This window comes from Pelmatolapia mariae, linkage group LG23 (assembly GCF_036321145.2).
Source record: "Pelmatolapia mariae isolate MD_Pm_ZW linkage group LG23, Pm_UMD_F_2, whole genome shotgun sequence".
Lineage (NCBI taxonomy): Eukaryota > Metazoa > Chordata > Actinopteri > Cichliformes > Cichlidae > Pelmatolapia > Pelmatolapia mariae.
The window spans coordinates 46,777,458-46,789,627 of record NC_086246.1 but is presented as its reverse complement, the minus strand read 5'-3'; the positions used below and the strand labels follow the sequence as shown (position 1 = coordinate 46,789,627).

Here is a 12,170-nt window from a genome sequence, read left to right as displayed (position 1 = left end):
AGCAACTAAATCTATCCTTCAAGGGCAAATCAAAAAGATCCTAAGTGAACCACGGCACACCGAGGAGGGTGCGCTGAGCTATTAAATGTATTAGGCTGTTTTACTGCGTCGACTGCTGTGAATTATGGGATGTTTTTAAACCGAAATTAACAAGGCCTGATAAGTATTTTATTATTCTCCACGGGTCTGTTAAAATACCGTTTTGTCCTCAATTACTGTGTTTTGCCATACTGCGATAATTCAGGTTCGTACTGTTTTCTGTCGGAAGACGATTTTTTCCTTCCAAACACAAGTTTTCCTTCTCTTGTTAATTATCAAGGTATTTTCTTCCAGCACTTTGAGGTAACACCTCAACTGGCATCTTCACTTCTCCCCCTTTATATAGAAGCCTTATTATGCAGAGTGAAACATAGGACAGGTGTTGAAACACTGCGTGTGACAGTTAACAAGACTCAAACCGAGAGCACCCACAATTATCACTGTCTGCACACTGCATATTCAAACCGAACCTGCTATACGGCGTACGCTATTCTTCACCTGCTCTTTCGCACTTGTTACCAGAACGCTACGTGTTGGCTGCTTCCAGAGTATAATGTGTAAGCACAGCTTTAGTATGTGTAATTGTGCAAACCTCTCCCATTGCGCGTACACAAACAGATCCTTCTGGGTGTGGCAGAGATGTAGCATCTTGAGTTTGTGCAGGAAAATCAGAATGAGTAAAAGAGTAAGTGGAACAACGCAGTCTGCAGTTAATCCATTAAGGTCTGTGACTAGGAGGGGTTTAGGGAGGAGAAGCTGGGCTGAAGAGAGGGCAGGAAGAGTTCATGATAATTAGCCAGCTCTCTGCTTTCAGAATTAGCAGGTTGGAAGCACAGGATGAAAATACTTCTGAGGTCCAGGCCTTACATCTCCAGCTCTACAACAGAGACTGTGTGAGAGTGTGACACGCTCCATGAATAAAATTTTTGTGTATGCCTAGAATCAGCTGTCCTTTTTGTGTGTGTTTATGGATAAGAGCCAGAGCCAATAAGCGAGATGGGGCTTCACATTGCTGACAGTGTGGCTGGCCCTGCTGGGTTATAGCCACAAAAGCTTTTTAACTTTCAAAATGTTGCAAAAGGAAAGAAATATCATTTATCTGCTTAAAAACGATTTAGCGATCAGTCATCATCTAAAAGGCCAAATAATGCATCCAATCAAAACTAGGCACTTTTTGTGCAAAGTATGACAAAATGGAAATGCAATTAAAAAGAGTAGCCCGTTTAGTTATTAGCATTAATTGCTTTTTTAAATTTATCCAGTGCTGCATTGCAGTTTATGTGCGCTAGACATAAACTGTACATAAAGACAGGCCAGATCCACGAGATAATGAGCTGTACTGTAATATCCAATCTGGAGAGTATCTCAACATGAATGCCCTTGATAGAGTATCTTAACCACTCCCCCCATCTGTCCACGCACAATATTATAATGCTCAGTGTATGTCCTTAAGTATGGCAGCAACATGGCTCCGTCTTTGATATGCGTCTGTGTACCGAAACTGCACGCACTCCATAACACCGCGCACTGGAAAGAACAGATTGTGTTTATAGCTGGTAGTCACTTTCATTGCCTTTTAAAATCATTGTCCTGTAGCGCAATCTAGCAAAATGACACACAAAGCAAGACAACTGCGAGGGACTATTTTCACTTTCAAATCATATTCTCATTTAGAGAAAAGGTTATTTGGTTCATATTACGGTGGAGAGAAAAACAACCTCCAAACACCGTCCATTATGAAATAAGAAAATTATCACCCACTTTATTTTACTGCCTCTACACACTGGCAGTTAAAAGTTGACAAAACACATAGACAAAATTTTTTTTTTAAAAAATAGGCGTGATTTGTATACAAGTCACTGCCATAGATTTGACTTTCTACTCATTACCGTAGGGAATTAAAATGCAACAATAAAAACACAGTTTGGTCAAGAATATTAAAGGCTGTGGGGTGGAGAATGTCTTTTCCTGGTTCCTACCCAAAGCCTTTATTAAACTCAAAGGTCAGCGCAGGAGGATAAAAGATGGATAGAAGACGGAGGGTTTGTTGCCTGTACTATTCAGCTGCAAATTTTGCTTCTCTCTGCTCTGTGGCAGAAAAGATAAAAAAGCACATCACAAAGGAAGAGAGACAGAGACGCACTTCTATTTTAATCCATTTTCATTGTGCTTCATTCTACATTACTCTGCCTCTCTTATGTTATGTACCATGTGATCGGTACAAATCTCCAGACTGCAAGTGCCAGCATATTTTTTTATTCTATCTGAAACAATAGCGAGCTTGTTCAGCCCATCTTTCCCCCTTGTGCACGTGCATGTCTACTGCTCCGACCTAATGGAAGGCGTAGTAAGGTTTCTCATTAGTATGTCAGCCACATGGCTTGGTTAGCTAGCTAGTTATAGCTAAACAGACAGGTGGACGTTAGGGAAGAAGCAGAGAAACTGGGAAGCTTTAGTTCAGTCCTAACACATTTCCCCCCCTGTTTTTTTAACAGTGTTTTATTTTTTCCACTGTGTTCATTTGGGAGCTAATTTGTCAACCTACTTGAGTGTATGGTTGAAATTCCCGACTTAAAATTGTATAAATACACAGTGTTATTTCAGGTGTCAAGGTAGTTATTGTGTGTATAGTGCATCCCCTGTGTTTTACAGTAGATTATATATGTAGAATATGGCCCTTTCATGTGTTGCAGAGGTTGTAATTTAGTTTCAGACACAATAAATTCACACTCACGTGATTTTCAGTGGACGGTTGGCCTTAAGACCTGAAAATAATAACCCGTGCTGTTATTCTCAAATGCTTTGACATGTCAAAAAGTAGTGCCAGGCGGTCCAGTGGGACTGTAGGTCCCTTGTTGATTAAACAACTATTTACCACTATTTTTCGAATAAACGTTGTATTTAATCAGTAGCTAGAGACTTGTAACTAACCATTACCATTTTTTAATACTAAACACAATCAATAAAAGTAATTTGCTTTCAAACTTTTCAGATTACATATGTATATTATACTGAAGTCTTGTATCAGGAAATATTTTGAGCTGCAAGATAGGCGATGACATAGGCGATACCTCTCTTAGCTTAATGGATGTCCACTAGTTCCATTAGGTTTGCTGGGCCTCGCATAGCTGAAGGCTAGTTGAAACAAAACAGCAGGAGATTAAGAGTTGACAGCCTCTTATTGCTGCATAGAACACGAAGAAAAACAATATGATAATGTGCTGCGAAACTGATGATGTTTTGATCTCTTGGCAACCCGAGGATATAGCCACTGCAATATCAAATGAGGCTTTATGTTCATCTACAGCATAAGGTGTTTGAATGTGTTATAGAGTGGGAGCCAGAATATGTGTGCATGCGAATATATTATGTGTGCTAATAGGTATAGTAGGGTGTCAAGCAACATGTGTTTCCGTATGCGTGTGTGTGTGTTTGTATGTAGCCTGGTTTGAAGCTTCAGCCAAGAATTTCTGCCTGCAAGGTAACTGTGTTAAAGGGAAGCAAGAGCTCCCTCTTCTTGTCTGCCTGAGTTAGAGGCCAGGTGGACAAAACCAACCTGAGGCAGGTTTGGGGCTTGACAAAGACAGTTTAAGCTAGCTTCCCCCACCCATTAATATTCATTATTACTAAACTGTAATGAATATTATCACAATTGTCAGAGTAATTGGCAGTATCAGTAATTATGAATTTGATATGATAGCAGCATTTTGATTAAATATGCTCGCTCTTCAACACAGTAAACCAGGGATGTGTGCCCTGCTGCTTAATGGTTAGATTGTAGTTTGATTGTAGTTTGTAGGTTTTTTTTTTTTTTAAGAAGAGTAATTTGGAAGTTTTTTTGTTTTTGGGGGGTGGGGGGGTTGATGGGGCTGCAGTAAAATAACTGTAGAAGAACGGTTTCTGAGGAGGAGGGGGAGAGGTGTACACATGGCTTGACGACTGCGGCAATCATGCAAATAACCTTGCAGGCGCGCTCGTACTAACACAGTCCTCCGTGCACGTGTTAGAGAGCGTGCTACTCGCGCATAATTATCAACAGTGAAGTAGTGCATATATGCGAACACGAAACCTCCTTAAAAAGCTTCCCTGGCACCTGTCTCCCTGCGCGATGCTTCCCTGCCATCCCGCGTCGTGGACCACAAGAGCCTGCCTCCCAGGCTCTCATCCGCGAGCGCACCGCCCCGTCCTCACCTCCGCAGCCAATGGGAGAAGGCGCGCGAGATGACTGGACAATCCGTAAATGGCTTTTGGGGGAAAGGTAGACGGTGTTTGCTCGCCGTGAATCTTTTGCTTTCCTTCCTCTTGACGCGGTGTTTGTTTTAGTTGAAGGGGAGTGCCTTTTTGTGTTTTTGCGCTGGCCGAGGGCTTCCGGGGGCTTCCACACACACACGCGCGAGGCGCGGGTTTGCTTTTGTTTTGTTTTGGGGTTTCCTTTTTTTCCTGTAGACTCACTACACCACGACCCCGGTTCATTCATTCCCTTTAAAAAACAAGCCGCTGCTCCTCTGTCCGACTCTCCTCCCTGACTTCGTCGGCTTTTATAGTTTATCTACCGAGAACACCGACACCGACAGCCCGTCACAAGAATGGTCATGGTGAGTAGATGTCGTAGTACTCGCTTGTGTCTTTATTGTGCCACATGAGCTTTATTTCACTGTGACCATGTAGCCTATCGCATCGGTAAAATAAATAAATAAGAATAAAATGTTGGGACAATATTTCTTTGAGCTTCTTACTTAAAAAAAAATTTAACAAAATTACAACAGTTACCCCGTTTAAAGACGTTTTTTCTCTTGCATTTTTTTGGGATGCACCTGCTTGGACAGGTGTGTGCCGACTTCCCGCGAGTTCGTGTTCGTGGTTTCGTTCTGTTATGTTTGAAGCCGTCGTAGGTTTAAAGGGTCTAAATCGGCATTAAAGTAATCGAACATTATTTAAAACAAAAACTTTACTTTTGCGTGTGCGTAAGTGTCTGCGTGTGAAGTAGGGAGACAGGGAGTGAGGGAGACAGCGATGGCCTGTATGCACACACAGTCGTATAAATGTACGGGGGATTTTAACATGCAACCCAGTAATAGCTAATTTATATACACAGTGCTGCGCAGGCATCCTATTACCATAGCGCCTGAGGCTGTAAGAGCTCTGCTCCGCGCTGCTCACTCAAGCACAGACAGACCTCAGCAGCGATTGATTGCTTTGCTGGGATTCAGAGAGCCTTTTCTCTGCCAAACCGGGCTGCGGCTGGCGTGTGCCGAGGAGGGCTCGGAGCCAGCCAGAGAGCGAAGGTGTTAACACTGATGGAGGGGAGGTGAGGCCGAGGGCTGACGGGCAAGCCGAGAAGCCAATCAGAAACTCTAAAAGAGAGTCGGGGGGTGGGCGTGGGCGGGCTCTGACCTTCCAGCTGAGCAGGCGAATGGGCAGGTGGTTGTGGGAAGGAGGGGAGGGTTGGTGGGGAGAGGGGGTGGGGGCAAGGGGGGAGGGTGGTAGGAGGGAGAGCCTTACTGCAGCCCAGCACTCACATCCATTCTGCTCTCAGCATCTGTGGAAGAAGGCGATGTTTGCTCCGTACACTTCTAGCACGCTGCTCTCTGCTCGCTGCTAAGACTCAGAATCAGGCAGAGAGGAAGAGTGCAGAGGAGAGGAAAAATAAGGAGACTGTGTCAGAGGAGACTAAGAGAATAAGAGTTTTAAAAAGAGTAGGGGATTTTTCTTTTCTGAGGCGTTGCTGTAGCTGTTGTGTGAGGAGAGAGAGAACGTGAGACAACGGCCAGCATCTCCCAAATGGAGTGGAATGGGTTTAAGATGGTAAGGAAGGCTACGGGCAGCCTGCCACTATACTTGAATGTACGATGATAACTGCTGGTTAATTTTGAGCATCCTATAGTGAGCTGAGTAGCTTGTAGTTGTAGATATACTGTCCACCCACAGTCAGTCAGAATTATTCTTCTTGCTCAGCGAGCGCTGCGATACTGTTGAACTATTGTTGTGCAGAATGTTAAGTTCCTTCTTACGGGGACGAGGGCTACAGCGGGGGGTTACACTGTAGGTTCGTGGGCAGAATGAAAAATTGAGGGAGGCAGATGGAGGGACGGAGACGGATATCGGGCTAATGAGAAACGTGTGGAGGCAGGAAAAGAAGTAAGGAAATAGGGAGGGAAGGGTTAAAAGAGGGGAACAGCACCCATTTTATGTTGAAGTCAGGGCTGTGTAGGTGTCCCCTGTTTTTCCAGCCTTTGCACCACTCTGAAATATTTACCTGTGTATAGTGCTGCAGAGGTAGATCGCACATGGTTGAGGGTTAAATGTCTTTTTACATGGTAAGGAAACTAGACTTTTTTGTGGATTTGCCATTCATTTATGCAAAGTACTGCATGTAAGTTAAATGAGTAGCCATGTTATCTGTCACGCCGCTTGTATAGACAGTCCGAGGGTGTGCTGTCCATGTATTGTGCCAGAGCTGAAGAAAAGATGGGAGTAGGTGTGTGACTTACGCGCATGACTGGATTACAATAGATTATAATGTTGTGCATTCTTTCCCTCATTCTCAAGTTTTATGCCCCTTACGGCTATGTGTAAGTGCGTGCATGTGCGTGCGTGAGCTCACTTGTCAGCACGGGAGTGATGATTACAAGCTGTTTAAGTATTCTGCTTTGCCTGCTCTCGCTGAATTTCACTTTAACATTGCATCCATTTACCCATTCATCCATCACATTCAAGCGACAGAGTGAGAGGTGGACTAATAAAACTAGCAGCCATTTTATCCCCAGTTGTTTTTTTACCTGTCAGAGACAGAAAGACAAAGTTGAGCCTCGTTGCCGATTCATCAACGCTATGACCGCAGAGTCATTATTATTATTTAGCATCTGTCTTTTTTCAAAATGGTTCTCTTGCCATCATCAAAGTGGACTGACTCACTTGGGTATTTCCACTAGGAACAACAGAAGCATTTGTCAGCAAGTACGTTTTTTATTTGCGTACTGGCTAGTTTTCCTTCGGATGTAATCAAAATGCTAATTGAAAGGAAGGCGACTCTTCCTTAGGTGCCGCGGCTAGGGGCACTAGCTGGCATGCTGGCAGCCGTAGTGTAGCATGGGTGTAGAGGCCTGCATCACAGGGAGAGTGGCGACGTAAGAAGACAAACGTAGGGGTGTGAGAGAAAGCGTGTGTAGCATTTAATTTGTAGGTACAGACAGAACTTAGTTTGGAAGAGGTGGACGCACAAGGAGAATGACAAGGATCAGTGAGAGAGCGAGTGAAAAAGTGGAATGTTCATTAGTATTGGAGGTATTAGATGAGTGTGCATCCATGAAGCCTCCTGATGGGAACCAGTGGGGGACCCGCTCTAGAGACAGGCCATCATTTTACAAAAATACACACAGATACACACAAATGCGCAGTGGCTCTATTACCCTGAGGCAGAACACCACGAGCTTGAAGGTTACACATCAATGCTAATAGGGCGGGGTGTATGAGGAATTTATTAGCTACAGTGCACTGACCATGTGCTCGGAGATTTAAATGTAACTGAAGACCAAAGACCTGAGACACGAACAGATAGGTGTACGAGTATGTAGCATGTAAGGTTTTTGAAGGAACAATAGAAGGGATTTGCAGACACAGAGGAAAAATATGTGGATGATAAGTTCACAAATACAGAACTAGAGCTACACAGACAATAAAGAAACATTGCTTCATCAGTTCAGTGACAGGTTAGCATGCGCTTCTGCACGACTGGTTCTGTGTGTTTGTGTTTGATTGCGTGTGTGCATCAGAGGGCCGACTGACACGTGTACAGATGGAGAGTGACATTGTTAAGTAGAGCCTCATTAGAGACCAAGCAAATACATAAAGCGAGAGGGGTGAAGTGGTTCGGACAGAGGAACAGCTGCCTCTTAATCTTCTTTCCAGTTGTCTTTACACAAACATCCGCTCTGCGAGATTTAATGTGAATGTTTGTGTTGCATTATTTACTGTTGACCAGACCTTTAACTGTTCCTGGTGTTATCATGATCATAGCGGGGTTTAAACTTAATCTTACACTATTACCAGATTGACAGATATTTTGCCTTTGTAACTATATTTAATTACAGATATTAATAATAATGATAACAAAAAAATTAAACTTCTTCTTCTTTTTATTTTCAAACTTATATGTTTTCATATTTCAACTCGGTGAAATAATTTGCTTCCATACTGAAAGTTGCCTCCTCACCATTTGGGGCCTCTTATTACAAAGCTGACAAACTGAGGCAGAACACTCGGACCTCTGATGTTTGTCACAGAATAACAAAATCCCCCAAAAGCAGCCTCCTTTGACTTCCTTTAAACTCCTTTCCTGGGTCAGTGCTGATTTGCTGTTTGCTTTTAAGAGGATTTATCAAAACTAGCAGCTTGTAATTTATACTGAAGATAAAAAATAGACTTTTAGGTTTAAGTGAAAAATTTGTATTGTCCCTGGTTATGCATTGCTCGTCAGCACTAATTTCTTACCAAGTTTCGTAAAGTTTACTTTAGACAAGGACAAATGCAAAATAAGCAGAAGGCCTATGGCAGTCTTCTGTTTGTCGTGTTAAGAGAGCACAGTTATGCCTGTGCTGCTGTTACTGTTGTTGATTCAGTTTTTACAGGCAGAGGTTTTTCACATCCACGGTAATTAGATGAAATGTCAAATGGTCACATTGTGTGCGTTGCGTGGTGTTGTTTATATACAGTATGTAGGTGTTACTGTGTCTCATACTGTATGTGCCGCCTCTCTAGCTGTAGGTGTAAATGGCCAGACCCATTCAGGCACATTAAAAAGGATTTATCAAAGCTGAGACACGTAGAGAGAAGTCAGCAAGGATAATGGCAACTTTAGTGCAGCGAGTCCAATAAAAACATCCTATAGAGAGTTTTTTCAGGAGACTTTTAGATAGATGTGATAGTGATGTGTGAACCAGAGAAAAGGAGTTTAACTACGTATGCATCTGTGGAGATTCTGCAGGAATGAATATTCCTGATTAAAATCTGATAGTTTAATATTTTAAGAAGGTGATGACCAAACAGGTCGTACACCTGAAAAGATACAATTACCCTCCCCTACGCAAACACAAAAAAAGGAAATCAGAATTACCCCAGGCAAAATATTTATTATCCCTTGAGACTAACACATCCCATTTATGTATAAATATGTAGCTGGCTGACATTTCAAAAGTAAAGATTTGATTTGCATGTGACATAACAGTACTAAAATGCCAGGATATTTGGGTTTGCGCTTACTTTGAGCCAAGAGCTTGTGCCACTGCTGCAGCGTATTTTGCGTGACGACATTATGCAATCTATCAGCTTTTTGGTGGTACATCGAAAAATATTTTGTTGTCTTTAAATGTCTTTTCCACTTTTCTTTAAACAAAAGCTGGATGGAAGCAGTTAATGAGCCAAAAGCCTGTTTGAATAAGAAGCTGCTGTAACAATCTCTGTCCCAATTAGCACGCTTTGGTTTTTAAATATTCCTTTTGTGCGAAGCCTAAACACACATGAAGACTCACAAAACGGTCACGTTGAAAATTTAATAGGCTTCCACAGTGATTTCCTTCATTTATTTAAAATGTTTTTTTTTCCCTCTCTTTTTTAAAAAAGCTAGAAATTTGAGAGGCATGGTGAGGCATTCTGCTGTGAGGGGAACAGCATTCACAAATACTAGACCTAATTCCTTTGGCAGCAGCTCAAACTGCTACAGACAGACACATAATCAGCTGGGGAGTGTTAGCGCCTCAGCCCACTAGCAAACACAGGGCCGAGCCCTTGTTGTGCATCGCTGCTTTTCAGAATAAATATCCCGATGGAAAATACAGTGGGAGGAAAGAGGTATTCATGTGTATATGGCTCTTTGTTCAGTCAAAAATATAGAAAGAGAGAGGAACACTGGCTTTCCTAGCTACTTTACTGCTCGTTCTACTCGATCCACTCTCTCCCTCATCTTCTCTATGTCCCTCGCCCCTCCTTCTCTTTCTCTCATCCTCCACTGTACCCTGTGTGTTTTGGTATTCATACAGATGTTTGGATTTGACTGGCAGTTTCTCCTGAGACTGTGCACAAGCGGCTGACTCGTCTCATCTGCATTTTGCATCCCAGGAAAAAAGGGAACAGAAAGCAGTGGAAAGCGTCAGCAGGCAGACGGGCTGTGTGTATGTGTAAGAGTGAGAGCGTGTGTGTACACGTTGCCTTTTTTTTTTCCTATTTTTTGGCTTTGGCAGCTTAACTGGCCCCAGTGCTGTAGCCGTGTGATGTTTAAAGGACGTTTCAAGGTCATGCTTTCGACAGGCCTCACCGCCTCTGACATATTAAACATTTATATATTTCTGTAGCCCGATGAATTATAGATTGAACATGCAACTGAACATGCTACAAAATGGCACCATTGTTGCTGGTAATAGACACATTAAGGCCTACAAAAACAGAATCCCACACAGCGTCATTTAGAGTTATCTTCAGTAGCAATGCGAACACAAGGAGAAAAATACCAGTGTTGCCATATGGACTAAACCAAGACACTGACACGGTTTTGTAAACGGACTCAGGCGCAGACCAGGAGACCTTTGCAGAAACTGATAGTGCGTTTATTTACAGTGGTGTCACCGGGTGATTATATATATACAAGGTGCTCGGGGAAGGGGTCCGGGGCTCCAGGGGGAAGGGTCCAAAACCACACTCTTTTCCACTCCAGTCGCTCCTCTCACTCACTCGGGGGTACAAGGACGGGTCCGAGGGGAATCTATGCATACACAGAGAAAATGCTGTCAGCACAAGATCATAAGGAAACTCACAGACTAGACAGATTGCTGAAGCACTAACGCGGGTGACTCAACGTTCCAGCGACGAGTAGTGTAGGTCTGCCATCTTAAAAAGCCCTTCTGATTGTAGTAACCAGCGCCAGGTGTGATGATGAGCACAGGTGTGTGGGCCAGGGGCGGAGCCCACAGTGAGCACCGCTGTGGCCGGGGAAAGAGGGAGAGAGAGCACAAGAACAAAACAAATGTTGCCAAACACGGAATCAACCGGTGAGGCACGGGGACCGTGACAGTACCCCCCCCTCAACGGGAGCCTCCCGGCGACCCACCAGGCTTACCAGGGTGCAGACGGTGGAACTCACGCAGCATGCGCCGGTCCAGGACAGCCGCACGCGGGACCCAAGAGCGCTCCTCCACGCCGTAGCCCTCCCAGTCGACCAGGTACTGACAGCCGCGCCCCCGGCGGCGCGAATCCATAATGCGGGTGATCGAGTAAGCAGGCAGGCCATCCACAAGCCGGGCGGGAGGAGGGGGCCTGGAAGGAGGGCACAGAGGACTGGACCGGACAGGTTTGAGCTGAGAGACATGAAAAACGTTGTGGATCTTCATATTACGGGGCAACTTGAGCCTCACAGAAACAGGGTTGACCAGGGCCGACACCTCAAACGGACCGATGTAGGTGGGAGCGAGTTTTTTGGACTCTGTTCTGAGAGGAACGAAACGTGTGGAGAGCCATACCTTCTGTCCTATGGCATATTCGGGTGCAGGAGTCCGTTTGCGATCTGCGACGGCCTTGTTGCGGTCCCTTGTGCGCAGCAGGGCTGCCTGGGTCGCCCGCCACACCCGCCGACACCTGCGCAGATGAGTTTGGACCGAGGGCACAGAAAGCTCACCTTCCACTGAGGGAAACAAGGGGGGTTGAAATCCCAGGGAGGCCTCAAAGGGGGACCGGCCAGTGGCAGAGGCCGTCAGGCTGTTGTGTGCATATTCTATCCACGGCAGTTCCTCACTCCAGATGGATTGATTGGAGGAGGCGACACAGCGCAGGGCGGCCTTCAGCTCCTGGTTCGCCCGCTCAGACTGGCCATTGCTCTGCGGATGATAGCCTGAGGTGAGACTGACCTTGGCCCCCAAGGAGGTGCAGAATTCCTTCCAGACGCGGGAAGCAAACTGAGGTCCCCGATCCGACACAATGTCCTCCGGGATCCCATGCAGACGAAAGACGTGTTGGGTGAGCAGCTGCGCAGTCTCCAGAGCCGTGGGAAGTTTGGTGAGAGCCACGAAATGGGCAGCTTTGGAGAAACGGTCAATTATGGTAAGGATTACAGTGTTACCTGCTGAGGGAGGCAGGCCAGTCACAAA

At 44.7% G+C, this 12,170-nt stretch overlaps 1 protein-coding gene across 5 annotated transcripts in view; it reads left to right on the top strand.

The window, feature by feature from the left end:
• elavl4 (ELAV like neuron-specific RNA binding protein 4) overlaps positions 1–12,170 on the top strand; it is a 74,768-nt gene that overhangs the window by 9,903 nt on the left and 52,695 nt on the right. Inside the window, exon 1 of one of the 5 annotated variants that reach the window (XM_063467302.1) lies at positions 4,312–4,634. The exons of 3 other annotated variants lie outside the window; for them this stretch is intronic. In XM_063467302.1, coding sequence (XP_063323372.1) covers positions 4,626–4,634 — 9 coding nt within the window. In that variant the 5' untranslated portion in view covers positions 4,312–4,625. Of the gene's footprint in view, positions 1–4,311; positions 4,635–5,575; positions 5,845–12,170 lie in introns of those variants that run through there. One more of the 5 variants, XM_063467301.1, reaches the window with a different exon arrangement.